This window comes from Mus musculus, chromosome 14 (genome assembly GCF_000001635.26).
Source record: "Mus musculus strain C57BL/6J chromosome 14, GRCm38.p6 C57BL/6J".
Taxonomy (NCBI): Eukaryota; Metazoa; Chordata; class Mammalia; order Rodentia; family Muridae; genus Mus; species Mus musculus.
This window is the reverse complement of record NC_000080.6, coordinates 63163245-63181895: the sequence shown is the minus strand read 5'-3', so window position 1 is coordinate 63181895 and position 18651 is coordinate 63163245. Positions and strand designations below refer to the sequence as shown.

Below are 18651 nucleotides of genomic sequence, written 5' to 3'. Positions count from 1 at the left end.
AATTACATTGTGAGCTGTCCTGTGAATGCTGAAAATCAAACCCTGGTCCTCTGGAAAACAACCCAGTGCTCTTAATCCCTGGGCCATCTTTCCAGTCCACTTTTTAAAATAGTTTTTTACTTTGATATCTATCTATCTGTCTGTCTGTCTGTCTGCCTGTCTACCTACCTACCTACCTACCTATGTATCTACTATGTGGACATGGGTGCTGCTGTGTCCTTGGAAGCCAGAAGAGAGTGTTGGAATCTCCTGATTTACAGGCAGTTGTGATCTGCCTTGTGTGGGTGGTGGGACTTGTACTTGGGTCCTCTGGAAAACATTAAGTACATTTAACCACTAAGCTCATCTCTAGCTGCTGGCTCACCCATAACAGCCTCTCACCTCGTAGGTCATATTCATGATCTACAGAATAACCCATGGAGACGGACACTTAATCATTTAAAAATTCAATTTTTGTCATTTTAAAGGAGATTTTATTCTCGGTAATGTGTGTGTCTTGTGTGGGGTTATCTGCACAATAGTGTAGGTGCCCAAGGTGGTCAGATCTCCTGAAGCTAGAGTTACAAGGGCTATGAGCCACCTGGCTTGAGTTCTGGGAACCAAACTTGGGTTCTCTAGAAGAGCAGTGTGTATTCCTAATCAATAAGCCATTTCCTTAGTCCTGAGCACCCATACTTACTGTCCTTACCTGAAGTCTGGGAAGGTTATGGAATTTAAGATCACACAGTTAAGCTGAATATGGTGACACACATCCCAGCCTCCGGAGAGGCTGGGGCCCTGGGATCTGGTGTTTTGGGCCAATGTAAACACTGCCTCAAAGGGAAAACAAACAATGAACAAGGTTTAATGCCACTGTCACACTTAAGTCTGCCATAGGGAAAAAAAAAACCACACACACACACAAAACAAAAACAATACCCCCCCCCCAAAAAAAACCCTCAACTCTCCCATCTGTGCCAGAGGTGTCCTCAGTGTGCCCAGATGACTGATGGGAGATAGTCACAGGGTGGTAGCAGAGGCCTCAAACATCAAGCTTTTGGGGCACCTGGAGCATGGATGATAAGCAGGCGACAGTTTCCTGCAAGACTGTATCCCTGCAGAGAAGTCTGACAGGCACTGGTGCAGGATGCAATGCCTGGTATTGTACCACCTGGTGCTTCTCCAAGGCTGGTGTCCCACTCCATGTGTGGAGCGTCTCTCCAGCAACCTGAGCTTACGACGGTGCACCATCAAGCATGCCTTTGAGGTCATCTACCTGCTCGCTGGAGAGAACTCTCTGCAGGGTTTCACTGTCATTAACAGTGGCCTCCCAGGAGACTGAGCATGCATTGGGTGAGTCCCACAGGAAGATGGTAGGCTGTAGTGGGACTCCACTGCACCCAGTGAATCAAGCCCTCTGGCTGTGCCTAGACGCGAGTGCCTGTGAGGCTGCCTAATATTAAGACAACAGGCAAAGAAGCTGGTAAGTGCTACCACGGGCTATCCTAATTCTTGGATGAACTGAGGTGTGTGGTGTGTTTTGTTCAGAGGGAAAGGTACCCTGGGACTTGGAAGCCCAGGAACCAGAGGGGAGAGGTATCCCAATGGAAGGATATCTTGAGACACAGGTGCCCAGAAACCACACAGCCATGAGAGGAAGCTTCCTCAGGAGAGGCACGGTAGCTCTCAGCTGAGCAGCTCAGCTTTGCTCCACCTCTTCACTTTTCCCCTTCTCTTGATTGCTTCTTGGCTTCTTTCAATGATGCACACCAGGCTGCAAATACCATGATTTATTGGAGGGTCCAGGAGAGGAGAGAGAAATCCAGGGATGACTGTCCTCTGCTCCTAGGAGTGGACAGCAGGGAATTGGACAATTGGCAGGGTTTATATCTCAGCAGGATAGGATATCTCGGGGTAGTGGGGCAGAGAAATCCAGATTGAAGATTGGTGGGATTTCAAGTCCTGAGCTTGGGGAACTCAGAGATTGGTAGATTTTTCTGGAAAGCCCAGTAATCAGTGGCTTTTTTTTTTTTTTTTCACCATCACCCCCCAATTCCCTGCCTCAGGCCCATGGGTTAGGATGGGAAGTCCTTCCTGGCAAACAGGTGGCTTTGGCTGAGGACCCATCCCCTGCAGCTGTGCTTTGCTAAAGCTGTAGGACAGCTGCGATGGGTCATTTTGACAAGAGCTACCATTTTTGACAGCTGGGAGTATCATAGGCTGGGGTGAGAAGGAGGGGCTGGCTACCACTCTGATGGGAACTGATGGGACCAAGTCTGACTTTCCAGCTGTTTCTAATAAACTGATATTTTGAATGGAAATTAGAATCAAAGACTGAGTGGTTAGGTAATCCTTCACTCCTCACAGATCTTCAAGATGGAAGTCTAAGAGTAAGACATATTCAGTTGTCTCTGCCCTGGAATACACCTTCTAGAACACTGTGACTTCACTGTGTGTGGTGGTGGTGGTGGTGGTGGGGCTTTTTTGATATTTTCTTCTTGTAGTTAAGGACACCAATTCCATTGGAATTAATTTTAAGGCCTGCCCTTGTGGCCTTGTTTATATATAATCCCTATGAAATTCCCATCTCTAAAATTCCCCATTTTAGACTAAAGCTCCAACACAGAAGTTTTCTATAGAAGGACTCAAGCATTGAGGACCAAACTGGCACATTTTAATAATTTTAATATGTTTTTACTAGCATATTCACCATATATAACAATGGGCTGTATTATGACATTTTATAACGTATATAATATATTCTGATCATATTCAACCCCTATTATTCTCTCGTCTTCCCGCCCCCACTCTTCTTGAACTTGTCTTTAAAACTAGTCATTTTTCTTCTTGATCTGTCAGTAGGTTTAATTAGGGTTACTAACAGAAGTATGGGCAACTTACTAGCAGACATACCACTTAAAATCTTTGTCTATCTTTAGGTGATACAAAGGCACCACCGAACTTGATGACCTGAGTTCTATCTCCAGGAGTCAAATGGAAGAAGAGAAATGACTTCCACACATGGTATGTGTGTGATAACACTTATGCTCACATCAAAATATAATAAAAAGGTGTAAGTAGAAATGAAGGCTAATTGGAACAGTAAGAATTATGACTGTAAAGGGGAATGTAATAAAAATACATTATATAAGTGTATGAAGACTTCATAATAAAACTTATGTATCATTTATGCTAGTAACTTTTTAAGTCATTCCACCAGCAACCATCAACTACCAATAGAACTGGGAGGGAGCCCTTCCTCGCTCCTTGCAATCCTTAACTGGGGAGAGCAGGAGGTATTTGTTCCCATCACATCCCTGGGAGGCCCAATCTCGGGCAGATTTTGCAAGCACTACATAAGTCCTGGTTCACGTCAACTAGAACATCGAGAGGTATTAAGAGCTCAGTTCCCTTTGTTTTTGCAGCTTTGAAAATGGGATCCAAGAATCATCGCCATGTCGTCTCACAAAAGACGGGTGGAGAAGTCTGAGAAATACTGTGCGCTGTCCCGCTTGGAGTTTCCCGGGGCTCAGCAAAGCCCCGGTAAACTCGAGCCCCTGTAAACTCCTCGGAGGAAAGCAAGACTGTTTTATCTGTTCTCAAGCCGCGAGGCGCGTTTCCAGTCCCTGCTACCCTTTCACTCTGACTCGGCTTTGCCAGCCAACCCCTTAGGTATATCAAGAGGTGAACTCAGACTGGAGGCCGAGGTCCCTAGGATCGTGCAAAGCTCTCAAGCCTTTCGCGGAACTCCAGAACGTCCACGCATGCGCCTCGCTCGCTGCCAGCCTACGACACGCAGGAACAAAGGCTCTCTGCTGGGTACCAATCGTGTTCGCTGGCTGCTTTCCAGCTCTCCAATCAAATTCTAGGGTGTGGTCATCGCGCCAGGCTCCTCCGGCTTCCGATTGGTTAACGTTTTCCTGGTGCGAGCAGCTCTGGCCAATCAACGTCCGTCAGTCCACTCCGCGCGTCCTAGCCTGGAGGCGCGAGCGGCGCGGCCGGTTGAGGAGGGCGGGAGGTGGGCGGGACGTCCGGCGCTGGCCCCGCCTCCTCGCCCTGCCCACTCCCCGGCGTCTAAACACAGGTGGGAGCGGGAGATCCCGACAGGTGAGCCCCGCGCCCAGCAGTCGCAAGGATGGAGTTCGTCAAGTGTCTAGGCCACCCGGAGGAGTTCTATAACCTGCTGCGATTCCGCATGGGAGGCCGGCGGAATTTTATACCCAAGATGGACCAGGTAAGTCGAGCATCCCTGCTCCCTCGCAGGCCTGTGGCGGCTTCCCGCACAAGAGGTCTCTAGAGGATGGATGGTCTCTGACACCCTGGTCTTCACGGAAGGCGGGATCCCTGCCTGGGTCGCGCACCCCCACTAGGGCCATGTCCCCCCCCCCCCCCCCCCGCCTTTCAAGGTTTCTGTCTGTTCAAGCCATTGCTTTTCTTGGTAGTTTGGCTGCGTATTTTGTTCTTCTAAGCTTGGAGTTATTTTTACCTAAATGGGTGCGTTCCAGAATTGAGATTAAAGAGAACACGGTTGAGAACAATTTTGAGAACATAAGGAACCCTGGAGGAGTTATCGTGCCTATTTTCACTGGAATGAAACTTACTTCGCCCCACCCACTCCTTCCAGTTTTCAGACATCACCTCCCGCATAAGCTTACTCACCTTTCTGCAGCCACTATTTTATTCCTGGGTGCTTCCTACGGTTTTTGTTGTGTCCAAGTTCCTACTAGTTATTGGCTGCCAGAGGCCAGAACATGTTTGTTTTTTTGGTTTTTTTCGTATTTCATTGGTCTGTTCCCTTTCTTAAACGCGTGCTTTTATGATAATACTTACTCTGACAAAAGTATGTAACTGTTGCATGATGACACATCCAGTTAACATCAAAAACTTAAACGTTTCCCCTTCACTGGAAACATCAGGCACTGTATTTTATTTAAAGGTATTCTTAATTGGTGCCCTTGCTTTTCTCATTCAGAATCCTCCCTTTTTTAAGATTTAGCTCTAACAAGTGCTCTCAGCCATTCAGCAGACCCTGGACACCTGTCAGTGATGGGCACTCTGTGGGGTAAAACATGGATAGCAGTGTAATTAAGGGCATAGACAGGGTCCACAAGGAAATGAACGCCAAGAGTAGGTTTCAGGGGAGAAGAAGGTACAGTTGCCAGATTCTTGCACGGATAAGTAATCAGAGCAAGAGCAAGAATCTGCTTTATAATCCAACTTGAGCTCCTGACAGCTCCAGTGACAGGTAGTTCATTCTGACCTGCAAGGTCTCCTTACCTGCCTTCTCTAGCACCCTTTAACTTAGACCCGTGATCCCAGAGCCACTTTCAGATGCAAGATTCTTTATTTCAGTCTCGCAACAACTTCAGGGTTCTCTTAACTCGGTTCTGAATTTTATTTTTTCAAGACAGGGTCTCACTGTGTAAGCCCTGGCTGTCTTGGAACTCACTTTGTAGATCAGGCCAGCCTTGTGACTCAGAGATCCACTTGCCTCTGATCCCCATCTCAGCCTCCTGGCAAATCTGAATTAGAAGCGGCTTGAAAATAATCTTTTCTTCATGTACAGGCCTTTACTGCCTTGAGCAAAGTAGCTTGTCAGAAATGTGTGGGGGTTGGGGATTTAGCTCAGTGGTAGAGCGCTTGCTAGGCAAGTGCAAGGCCCTGGGTTTGGTCCTCAGCTCTGCGGGGGTGGGGGGGGGAGACAAAATAACAAAAAGACAAAAAACAAACAAACAAACAAACACCCAAGGTAACTGGTACACAGAGCGGGGCATGGTGGCACACGCCTTTAATCCCAGCACTTGGGAGGCAGAGGCAGGTGGATTTCTGAGTTCAAGGCCAGCCTGGTCTACAGAGTTTGAGTTCCAGGACAGCCAAGGCTACACAGAGAAACCCTGTCTCAGAAAAATAAAAACAAAACAGAAATGTGTGAAGATGAATTAGTGAACAGACTGCTTTGGGGAAGCTTGTATGTAGCCTTCTAAGGCAGGTAGGTGCCTTTGCCTGAGTATAGCAGAATAGTGACTTTTCCTAAGGGGATTTACAAGAGTAGGAGGGAAAATCACTGCTAGTTAGGATGCAAGTTTAACCTTTGTAGGGTTGCCTGAAGGAAATAGAGCTTTCAAATGCCTCTGTGGCTTTTGTGCATAAATACTTGCTTGGCTCAGTATTAGTAAGATTTCTTTTGAGTGCTGACATGATGCCGTAGGTGGACACTTCCACACCACACTTGACCTTGTACATGTATTTGACATGTCGTTTTCAATATGTTAAAAAGCATTGTAGAAAATTCCCTGTCAGCTGTGTGTATAAGGCATATGTGAAACACAAACAATTGCATGTTTGGACATGGGTCCCACTGCCAAGATATCTCATTGCTCATTTACAAATCTTAAGAAATCTAAATACTTCTATCCTGGAGAAGATGTACATTTGAGCTTTTACGGGGTGAACCCAAGATAAAGAATTTCTGCTTACAGTCTAGGTTGTAAGTCTTGGTCAGGAGACCAAGTGACACCTGACACCTGGTGATGGCAGTTCACCACCTCTGGGGAGGTATTCGCTGTCTTCTCTCGGTCCATGATGCTCAGGTTTTAGGATGCTTTGGACTGAATGTCCACCCTTTCCTTCCTCTTTTAGAGCCAAGGGGAGATTTAGTCTTTGTTTTGGAGTACAGACCCTGAAGTATTAAGACAGCTCTCAGTCTTTCAGAATGCTGATGAAAGAGCCTGGCGTAGCGCCACACACGCTTTTAATCCCAGCATAAGGAGAGGAGAGGAAGGTGGCTCTCTGAAAGTTTGTGGTCAGCCTGGTCTACATATTGAGTTAAGGGCTAGCCATAGATATGTAATGAGACCCTGTTTTCAAACAACAGACCAAAAAAAAAAAAAAAAAAAGTATTGCTCTGACGCTGTGCCTTTTCTTTTGATTTTATTTTGTATTTTTTTGAGACAGGGTTTCTCTGTGTAGCCCTGGCTGTCCTGGAACTCACTCTGTAGACCAGACTGGCCTCGAACTCAGAAATCTGCCTGCCTCTGCCTCCCAAGTGCTGGGATTAAAGGCGCCTGCCTTTGCCTTCCAAGTGCTGGGATTAAAGATGTGTGCCACCACCGCCCGGCTGTACCTTTCCTTTGGTTATTTTCCTGTGGTACTCTTCCAAGCCGTGTGCCTGCTCCTCCTTTTTCTTTAAAGGTTGGTTTCTGTAATTGCACAATACTTGGCAATTTTAGCCTGGTTACTTCAGAAATTTACATTTCTTATTGATGTCTTTATTTCTAATTCCCATACTTTAAGATGGGCATTAACTTAAAACGCTCTTTGGGCGTTTTGGTTTCTGGAACTCGATTTGTGATTCAGACTGGCTTTGAATGCTGAGCCTCCTGGCTGCTGGGATTGCAGGTGTGAGCCTCCAAGCCCAATTAAAATGCATTTTCATTACAAAATACTTTATGCAGACAAGTATCGAAAGTTACATATAACAGGCCACTGCATCAGTAATCTGTCATATTTACTTCATTCTCTTCATATATATTTAAGAAGTTAAATATTCATAAACACCTAAAACAGTAGACTCCCTGCATCTGACATTGGCCTGCCTGCCCCATTCTCTTGTTCACCTGGCTTTTTCAGGCTGTCTCCTCACACTGTGGGCTTAGAACTGTGGACACCTGTCTGGGATCTTTTTCTCCGTCTTTATGTCTTGCTGAAAGCCTCTAGAAACTGGGATTGTGTGCCTTCCCTTAGCTAATGTTTATTAGTTCTTGGTGTGTGCCAAGCACTATTTTACATACCTCCCATCTGTTATGTAAACACCCAGTAACCCTTTGAGGATCTGTTTTCCTGTTTTGTAGCTAGGGCTTAGAGGTTAGTGAGTTACTTAACATCCCATAGCTATGGTGTGGCGCCCTGGAATTTGACTCTCACAATCTGACTACAGAGCTTGTTCAGTCTATCTTTTTTAAAAAGATTCAATTTTTTAAAATTTTTTTAAAAAATTTTCTAAGTGTGTTATGTGTTACAGTTGTCTGTGAGTTTGTGGCAGTGAGTGCAGTACCTTGTTGAGGCCAGAAGAGGCCATCAGATGCCCCTGGAGCTGGAGTTATAGGTGATTGTGAACTGCAGACGCTGGGAACTGAACTCCAGTCCTCAGTAAGAGCAGTACTTGCTCTTAAGCACTGAGCCATCTCCCCGGCCCCTCCTGAGCTCTCTATCCCAGTATGCTGTCCATCCTTAAGGTAGTGAGCCACAGAAGTACATTAAGCAGGCTGTCCAAGCGAGCTAAGAGGGGGACACATCTAGGCCTGGTGCACACAAATGCCTGTCCTAACTAGGACTACCAAACATCCTGACTGGCACGGTGGCACAGCAGGTAAAGACACTGCCAACAAGCTTGACAACCTGAGTTTAATTCCCAGGACCCACGTGGTTCTACATAGCTGTGGCACATACTACCCTCTATAAAAAATAAATACATAAAAAGTCATATATTTTACATATATGTATATGTGTGTGTGTGTGTATATATATATATATATATATTTTTTTTTTCAAACTGAGTGTGGTAGCACAGGCCATTAATCCCAGCACTTGGGCGGCAGAGGCAGGTGGATCTCTATTAGTTCTAGGCTGTGAGTTCCAGGCCAGATGCTGTCTTATAGCTGTTTATTATCTAAGTGTATCACTTAGAGTTTTTAAATTAAATTTTTTAGAAAATGTATTATTGTGTCTGTGTATGCCACTACACACATGCCACTGCACACACGCGACAGTCCTAGGACAGATTTGTGCAGTTTGTTCTCTCCACCATCTTTATGTAGGTTCCAGGAGTTGAACTCGGGTCACCAGTCATGTTTAGCCAGTGTCTTAAGCTGCTGCGGCACCTGACTAAGCTTCCCCCTTAGCTTTTACTGAGGACAAACTGTCGAAAGCTTCGGGCTGCACTTACGGAGTTTGGTTGTATGTGCTGCTTCCTAATACGTGTGAGCTGCCAAACAATGGCCAAGCGGTGCAGTAGTATATTTTATCCTACTTTTAGGAAGCCAGAGTTAGTGGTTTAAGGTATAACTGTTAGCTTAGTTCACAGTTGTCTGGGACAGCTGGGGCTTCTGATCTGGGACAGCTGGACCTATTTCTCCGTGGCCTGCTCAGCCCGCAGGCAGCTTGTAGCTAATGAAGGGATGGTTAGAGCAGGTTATAGCCAGAACCGGGGAGAGACACTCATCAGGCTTGTCCTGGGACTCATAGACAGTGGGAGGGAGCAACTCTATGTACACACTTTTCAGACTTCTGCATGAGTCACATCTGTTACTGTCCAATTGGACCCCAGATTTTTACCAGGGGAGCCAGGTATGAGGGAGGAGAGAAAGCCGCCTTCCTGATGAGAAGTCATAAAATTTTGTGGCCATGTTTACAGCTTACTATACTTTATCACTCTTAGTAATCTGATGGGACAAGTATTTTTGCTGTCGCTTATGTGAATTACAAGTCTGGTTTTCCTCACAACTCTTGGATATGCTTCCGGGATGCCCAGTCAGGCCTGGCCACCTCTGTACATTTGTTACATCTACAAGATGTAACATTTTCAAAAATTAAATTGAAATAACTTCTATTAAAAATTCGCATGCTTTTTAGCTTGGAGGTTGTTTGGCTCAGAAAGCTCAGGTATTGCATGAACCCTGCTAGCAGGCCCAAACTGGCTTTTGTCAAACTTGTGTTCTATTGGGAGAGAAAGGCAAGACAAGTACACAGACTTACAGACAGAAGTCAGCAGTCAGAAGAGGCTGGAGTGGCGAGGTTAGGGGAAGGCAGACTTTTAGGGTTGTGATCTAGAGCTGGGGACTGTTCACCGCTGTCCTCTATAAAAGAGGACATTGGCCCGACGAGACCCTTGGAGACTGAAGGCTTTGGTTTCCTCTTTGAAGGGGAGTGGGTGGCCGTGATAAGGGGCAGAGAAAGTGAGGCTTGGGCTATTTCTTCTCCCTGGGGGATTTGATAATCCAGTGTTTGCTGAGCACTTGCCAGCCCCCGTGAGGCCCCCACCCCCAGTCTTGAGAACTGAACCCAAGGCCTCATGCATGCTAGCCACGTGCCATGAAGTACGGTACCTGCTGTTCCAGAGGAGGCTCTTGTGAGCCCAGGGGTTTAAGAGCAGCCTAGATGCATGACAAAACTTCAGCTAAACAAGCAATCAAGAGTAGTCTCAAGTACCTCTAATTAGTGGAAACAAACTGGAAAATTCATTTCCCTTCATTTAATATTTAAATAACAACAATAATAATAAAAAGGAAACCGAGAGATATGTACCCTGAACTTTGTGGGTTTTCAAGACAGGGTTTCTCTGTGTGGCCCTGGCTGTCCTGGAACTCACTCTGTAGACCAGGCTGGCCTCGAACTCAGAAATCCGCCTGCCCCTGCCTCCCAAGTGCTGGGATTAAAGGCGTGCGCCGCCAAGCCCAGCAAGAGCTGATTATTTTTGTAACAAAAAATAAATATGGGTTTAGGCCAGGTATGGTAGTGCAAGGCTTTTTTTTTTTTTTTTTTTTTTTTTTTTTTTTTGATGTAAAAACATGAGGTAGTTTTAATGGCAGAGCTCCGTCTGGGTCGAAATGTATCTCATGCAGGAGACAGTGGATTCGACCACGAGGCTTGGAAGCTAGGGGTTTTTATAGAAAAGGGGCTGGGGCTGGGGCTGGGGGAGGAATTGGTGAAGTTTCACATGATTGGTTCATTTACACATCAGCAGACTGTACATGCAGATAACATTTAACTTAGGTCAGAAGGGTGGGAGATAGGGAGGCGCCGGGCTAGTCTGGACATGTCATTCTCCTTTCTGTACCACCTGCAAGTCTTTTAACTTAGCATACAGATTATTATTACAACAACATGTAGGTTTAAACACATCATTTAAGACAGTGATGGGCATGGGAGCCCCATAAAGGATCTTAAAGAGTAAGGCTGAATCAAAAGGGAGTATTTCTAGTTCTAAATAGGGCAAGGGGAAGGAGCACCAAGTCTGCACCAGTCTCTTTTAGAATTCTATTCATCTTTTTTACCTGTCCTTAGCTTTGGAGCCTGTATGCACAATGTAATTTCTAATCAATCCCCAATATCTTGGCCAGTCCCTGATTTACCTGGGCAACAAAGGCAGGTCCATTATTGCCCTGATTACCTTGGGTATCTCAAACCTCGGGAAGATTTCTTCTAGGATCCTCTTGGCTATCACATTGGCCGTCTCAGTCCTTCAACCGCAAGGCTACTGCCATCCGTGTACCAGCTCGAACTCTCAGGCCAAGGCTGATCTGATCCTTTAGATCATTTCGAGTACCAGTTTCTTCTGCCAGAATGTCAGCACAATGATGAGTAGGTGAAGTCTCGGGCAGTAGGGTAGTGGGAGTGAGGACAGCAGGAGTGAAAGTCACTCGTTCAATCATCCATCGGTCAGGGGGCTGTCGGATAATGCTTTTAAGAGCGTGGGGTGCCACTACAGTTATTTGCTGTCCCAGAGTGAGCTTATCAGCATCCTTGACAAGCAGAGTTATGGCAGCAATAGCTTTCAGGCAAGAAAACCACAGGGTGTAACTTCTTGGATAGGTAAGCCACTGGCCTTTTTTTTTTTTTAAAGATTTTTATTTATTATTATATGTAAGTACACTGTAGCTGTCTTCAGACACTCCAGAAGAGGGCGTCAGATCTTGTTACAGATGGTTGTGAGCCACCATGTGGTTGCTGGGATTTGAATTCTGGACCTTTGGAAAAGCAGTCGGGTGCTCTTACCCACTGAGCCATCTCACCAGCCCAGCCACTGGCCTTTTTTAAGGTCCCAAAGTCTGAGCAAGGACTCCTCTGGCGACCCCTGCTCTCTCTTCCACATAAAGAGTGAAGGGCTTGGTTGGGTCAGGCAAAGACCAAGACTGGCCGTCAGTAGGGCCTTTTTAATTTCTTCAAAGGCTTTCTGGTGATCTGGGGTCCACACAAACACCTTCCCTTCCTTGGTTAGGGGGTACAACAGGGCAGCTAAGGTCACCAACCCAGGTATCTAGAGTCTGTAGAAGCCAGAGGTGCCCAAGAATTCTTTTACTTGCCTTGGTGTAGTTGGGTTGGGGATCTGAGTTACAGTCTTTTTTCTGGCTTTCTTTAGCCACTGCTTCCCATCTCGAAGGGTATATCCCAAATAAGTAACTTCAGTCTGACACAGCTGAGCCTCTTTAGCTGAGGCTCGGTCTTCAGTTGCCCAGGTTTCCTGTCTAGATCCTGTCTTTTCTTTCTCTCCTACCACTGTGGCCAAGTTTCTAGTCAAATTTCTTTCTTGTCTACGATCCCTCCGGCTTTCTCTTTATTCTGCCTCTTGCCCCCCCCCCTCTCTCTTCTCTTGTAATACGCCTTCTCTGCCTCTTACTCGTTCTACTCTAAATATTTCTCATTCGGGGTATCATCTCGGACCTCTCTAATCTCTTTCATCTCTACTTTCACTGTCATCTATCTCTCCTGAGTCTGCTGAAGCTTTGCTCTTCCTTACAGTCTAAGCTCACCTTTTTCTGGACCTCTATACACATTTGTCAGAGCCTGGTGATTATACTCGTAGGTGCTCCTTACCTGGGACAGAAGTTTTAAGTGGGCAGATGTCTCCCTCGCTGGTTAGCAGCTTAGGGCGGGGCTGCCCTAGAAGAGAAAACACGTGGGGCAGGGAAGGGAAGGCAGCTCTCACAGCTGCCAACTGGGGGGGGGGAGGCGACAGAGGACGCCAGTGTCTCCCCCCCCAACCCCCCACGGTCTCACATAGTGCCGCGCCAGTGCACACCCGGCGGAAGTTCTCAGTCCGGCCCTGCGGCTGCATGCGGCCAGGGATGTGCGCTGAGTTGTTTTTCTTAACTATCACTGACAAATTCTGTCCTAACATCAGTCTAAGTCCAGTCAGAAACGAAGGGTTGACACACACACACAGTCTGTCCCATGACGAAAACCACAACAGAACAAGACAGTAACTGAGAAAAACAAACACACAAACAAACAAACAAAAACACCAGTATCTAAGCACACTCGTTCCTTGAACCCACAGTCTCAGAACTGTAAAACCAAGACATGAGGTGGGACTCGAATCCACGATCTCAGAACTGTAAAACCAAGACATGAGGTAGGACTTGAACCCACGATCTTGGAACCATAAAACCAAGGCACTGAGGTGGGACTCGAACCCACGATCTCAGAACCGTAAAAGCAAGGCACGAGGTGGGACTTGAACCCACAATCTCACAACTGTAAAACCAAGACACAAATCCACAATCTCAGAACAGAAAAACCAAGACACAAATTCGCAATCTCAGAACTGAAAAACCAAGGCATAAATTCAGCAGTGCCATACTTAGACAACAGACAACATGTAAGATGCACACAAACAAACGTACCTCCAAGGAGTCTTTTGGGGTTCCTGGGTGTCATGTAGGTCTTGGTAGAACCTCCAAATGAAAGAACCTAGTGGGGAAATCCCCACTCATTTCCCGATCCAGCGTGCACCCAAGAATCATGAACAGATGACCAAAAACACGAGGTAGTTTAATGGCGGAGCTCCGGGTTGAAACGTATCTCACGCAGGAGACAGTGGTTTCGACCTAGTGCAAGGCTTTTAATCTTTGAACAGGCAGGCAGATATTTGACTAGGCAGTGAGACTTTTTTTTTTAAAGTTCAAATAGTTTGTCTTTTACTGAGCGTATTAGCACATCTCAGTGCATTGCCCCTCATGCAAGTTGTGTGGCATTACTCAGGTCACCAAATGGAAGAAGCCGACCTTTTCTGAGGAGATCTGACTTGTGTCAGTACTGACTCTTACTACTTAGCTATGCATGTTCTGGTCAGCAACTTAGTATCTGTGTTTCTTGATCATCTGTAAGATAGTACAGAGCTACGGGGCCTTAGTCAAAACCTGCCAGCTCCAGGCTGGGAATGAAAGGGGTTTTGTTTCTTTTTGTTGGTTTCCTTTATGCTAGAAGGCCTTGGAGTTTAGCCTAGATCGCTTCTCTAACTTCTTCATCTTTCACCTCAGCTTCCCAAGTATTGGTAGCTAACTGAACATTATTTGGCAGCAGAGCCTGATTTGATTGAGAGCGAGGCTTCATTTGCCTCATTTGGTTTATATATTCATTCGGCTGTGTTGCTTAAGAATAGTTGCTAAGGAATCCTGGGGTCCTAATCCAGGCTTGTGGTTTTTGTTTTCTAAAACACTAAAAAGTATGATCCCTGCTCCCTGTGTGACAGCATGGACTGTAGCCTGTATACCATCCTTAAACATTTAGAAAAGGTTAAAGGTAATGTTTGTGTTGTGTTTGGCATGCAGTGCCTAATACGTTAATAGTTATTAACGTTAACCTTCTCAATGTCCAAGTCTGAGGTTCATGGGTTCTGAGGTTCTGAGTTACCCATCTTAAACAAACCTGGCTTATTAAGAACAAGGGCAGGACTGGCAGGGGTGGACCTGGTAGCTGTCAGCTGGAGCCTGGAGCCCCAGTCTGGGTGGGAGTCGTCTGTACCCTTGCCCTGAATTCAGCCCTTTGAGCCCTGTTGCCCTCACTGGAGAGTTAAGGGTGTGTACATAGCTTCAGGCAGCAGTGAAAAGCTGGGAGACTCTAGGGACAGTAGCTGTGACATACTGGGAGTCCCCGGCCATGAGAACTTTCCACTCAGAGAGCAGTCCTGTCCTCATTAGGATTCTTCTTGGTCATTCTAGGGACCTGTTGTTTAAGGTGACATGCTGAAACAGAAACGAAACAGAAGTGCTGCGGACAAGACCTGCTGCTTGTCTGTTTCGGGTGTTGGGGTGGAGAGTGCTCCCCTAAGCCTGTTCTTCAAACCCAGGGCCATTGTCCCTTTGCATACCTTGAGAGCAGACGCTAGACCAGTGGGTCCCGACCTTCCTAATGTTGTGACCCTTTAATACAGCTCCTCATGTTGTGCTGACCCCCAACCATAACATTATTTCGCTATTTCATAACTGTAATTTTTCTACGGTTAGGAATTGTAAATGTAAATCTCTGCTTTTTCAACGGTGTTCAGCAACTCCTGTGAAAGGGTCATTGACTCCCAAAGGGGTCAGGACCCATAAGTTGAGAAATGCTGCGAAGCAATTTGTGGGGCATGGTAACAGTGAGCTTTGCAAAGAGCTGCTCACCTTGGGTGTGGTAGATCACAGCTGTAACTTGAGCAGTGAGGAGGCTGAGACAGGAGAATTGCCGTGAGTTCTAGGACTGTCTGGGCTACAAGAGGAAGACTGTCTCAAAAGAGAACAGCTGTTCAGCTTTTTTTCCTGTGAAATCTTGTCTTTCCACATTTTAAAGGAGATGGTGACTTTTAAATTATCTTTGAATGTATTGCTTTATCTCATTGAAACTCTACAGGTTGTTAATGTGCTAGACTGAATTTTACGTATATGCTGATCAGTAAATAGTAGTTTTCACTAATATATTTTATTAGAAATGGCAGTAAAATGAAACTGAGAATTCCTTTTTTTTTTCTTTTAAAAGAAAGTCTTACTCTTTAGACAAAAGACTGTGTCCATATTAGGAAATGTAGGAAGTCCAAATAAACCAGCTCACAGGACCCTCGGGGTCCAAGGTCCTGTTAACATTGCAGCGCGGCTGTGGATTGCCTACTAGCAGAAACAACTCCCTCGTTAGATAATTGTGTTCCCTGGTCCTTGAAATGAGTGGAGACAGTGTGTAGGATCGTGCAGGGGGCAGGTGGGAACTGTACCTTCAGCTCAGTTTTCCTGAACATAAAAGTTCTTACAAAGCGCATACAGTCTCAAAATACCAAAAAAAAGGTCTCAAAACAAAACACACACACACACACACACACACACACACACACACACACACACAAACACAGAAAGGAGTTTTGTGTTGCCGTTTGTAATAAGACACCTTCCAAACCTGCTCCTTGCAAAGTTTTCCTTTGCGGAGAGCAGTTTACTGCACATCCCTGGTGGTGTGCTCCTGTGAACAGGGATTGTAAGGCTTCCAGCAACAGGAAACCTAAAGGGACTAGGGATGGCAGAGCAGTACAGCAGTAGTCAAAAGCCAGATTCTCTTCAGTCTAGAACTGAGCTCAGTCCTCATTATGCACAAGAGCTGGAGATTAACAAAAAGAAGCTTCAGAGGGTCAAGGGTCAGCGGGGTTGGTTGTGGTTGGGCAGTGCAAAGACAGATTGCTGCGTGTGTGTCCATATCCAGCACTCAGAAGGTAGAGGTAAAAGGGTTGCATCAGCAAGTTCGAGGCTAGCCAGAGCTACATAGTAAGATTGACCACATACAAAAAGCACTTAGGTTTGCTGACAGGACCCTGATATAGCTGTCTCTTGTGAGGCTAATGCCAGTGCCTGGCAAATACAGAAGTGGATGCTCACAGTCATCTGTTGGATGGAGCACAGGGCCCCCAATGGAGGAGCTAGAGAAAATACCCAAAGGGCTAAAGAGGCCTGCAGCCCTATAGGAGGAACAATAATATGAACTAACCAGTACCCCCAGAGCTCATGTCTCTAGTTGCATATGTAGCAGGAGATGGCCTAGTCAGCCATCCTTGGGAGGAGAGGCCCATGGTATGCCCCAATACAGGGGAATGCCAGGGCCAGGAAGTGGGAGTGGGTGGGTTCGGGAGCAGGGTAGGGGGTTGGGGGGAGGTATTGGGGACTTTCATTTGAAATGTAAATGAACAAAATATGTAATAAAACAAACAAAAAGCACTCTGGTAAAAGGAGTCAGGACAGATAGTTTAGTCTAGGAAAGACTGTCACAGGGAGGGGAAGCCAGCTTCTCAGAGCTGCGCCTGGGCACTCTTTTCTCCCCCCACAGCTTGTCGGGACGTGGGACAGGCTCCAGAGTAAATATAAGCTGGGGTTCGTGCTGCAGGGCGTGGCCAGAGGCAGCAGGGGGCGTGGCCCGGGCCTGCACGTGTTGCAGAGTGAGGCTTTCTCTACTCTGACCAGGGTTAGCCCTATCAGATCCCTGCCCTGCGGTGGGCGCCTTGCAGCTCAGTGGGGCCTATGGAGGAAGGGCTCTGTGCTGCGCTCCCATGGCAGCCGCCAGCAGCACCAAGGCCATGGCCCTGGTCAAGCGGACCTTGGTGCTGAGCCCGGTCGCCGCGCCCAAGACTCCGGGGTCACCCCCACGGGGCTGCTCCTGGCCCCCCACCGCCTGGCCTTTCAAGGACTGGTCCCGGGCACGGAGCCCGGCTGCCAGCTGCCTGCCCCAGCCTCACTCCTGCTCCACGTCTGCCACCGCGGTGTGTCTTCTCTGCCCACAGGACTCACTCAGCAGCAGCTTGAAGACCTGCTACAAGTATCTCAATCAGACCAGTCGCAGCTTTGCCGCGGTTATCCAGGCGCTGGATGGGGACATACGGTTAGTGGAGAGCCTGACTCGGGGAGGACCGCTTTTCCAGGAACTTTTGAGTCACTGCAGTACCGTTGACACACCACTTAGAATTATGGGCTCCTTGTTGTAGCTTAGGCAGGACTACCTCCCCCACACCTCCCCCACTCCGCCCATGTGTTTACTTGCAAATGCCCTTCCAGGCACCTGGCCATCTACCAGCACCCTTTTAGGCCAGCCCTTTCAGAGAAGGGGGTGGGGCAGCCATGTTGATTTTACCTTCTTTTAATCCTGGCACCTGCACCTGCCTGAGAGCAGGCCAGACATTTTTCTTGGCATTTGTCTGTCACCTTACATTTCAAGCATACTGAGTCTTAAAAAGTTTAGAGCAGTTACTGTGCCCACCACAGCATTCGTGCTGGAAAGTGTTCCATCTGCAAAAATCCTAGTGCCCTCTAAACATTTGCCTCTTGGCCCCTGCCATGCATTGATAAGGTACAAAGCATTCTTAGCTGCGTGGCATCCACCTGCTTAGGTTTCCATTTTACTCTATAAATAAGCGGGAGAGTTCATTACTCCCACTTAAGACAGAAAAACAATCATTAAGTGCTAAGTATGACAGACTCTGATGTCACTTCTAATCCCTTAAAACAACTTTAGAGAATGACCTGCCAAAAATTACTAAGTTAAGTCTCACTTTATGGTCCCAGTCATCCTGAACTCAGGATCTTCCCGCCTTAGCCTCCTGAGTTGAGATGACAGGCATGAAGTACCACCCTGGTTTACATGCTATTCAGAGGTACATATTTAAGAAACAGGCTGATGAAATGGGTTAGCCCACAAAAGTGCTCACTGCCAAGCCCAACAACTTGAGTTTAGGTCTAAGAACCCACAGGTGGAAAGGGAGGTCAGATTTCCTGAAGCTGTCCGTCTTCTGACCTCCCACATGCGCTGGGGCACACTCATGCTCTCTCACACACCACACACATTGATTCTCACACACACAAAATAAGTAGATGTTAAAAAACAATAGTAGATGCTTGGCGTCCTGTTGTAGCCTTTCCGTCTTTTTACAGGCACGCCATATGTGTGTTCTACCTGGTTCTCCGAGCCCTGGATACAGTGGAGGATGACATGAGCATCAGTGTGGAGAAGAAGATCCCACTGCTGTGTAACTTCCACACTTTCCTCTATGACCCAGAGTGGCGGTTCACTGAGAGCAAGGAGAAGGACCGACAAGTGCTGGAGGACTTCCCCACGGTACTGGGCTCTCTGGGCATAGGCTGTCGATAATTGCCAGTGCAGTTGTCGGTACTG

The 18651-nt window shown here is 46.8% G+C and overlaps 1 protein-coding gene across 3 annotated transcripts in view; it reads left to right on the top strand.

Moving 5' to 3' along the window:
- Positions 1–208: 208 nt before the first annotated feature.
- Fdft1 (farnesyl diphosphate farnesyl transferase 1) overlaps positions 209–18651 on the top strand; it is a 36538-nt gene continuing 18095 nt past the window's right edge. Inside the window, exons 1-5 of one of the 3 annotated variants that reach the window (NM_010191.3) lie at positions 2318–2369; positions 2919–3003; positions 3405–4213; positions 17267–17364; positions 18411–18594. In NM_010191.3, the coding sequence (NP_034321.2) occupies positions 4115–4213; positions 17267–17364; positions 18411–18594 (381 nt within the window). In that variant the 5' untranslated portion in view covers positions 2318–2369; positions 2919–3003; positions 3405–4114. Of the gene's footprint in view, positions 3004–3404; positions 4214–17266; positions 17365–18410; positions 18595–18651 lie in introns of those variants that run through there. The other 2 variants (XM_017315844.1, NM_001360211.1) reach the window with 2 other exon arrangements.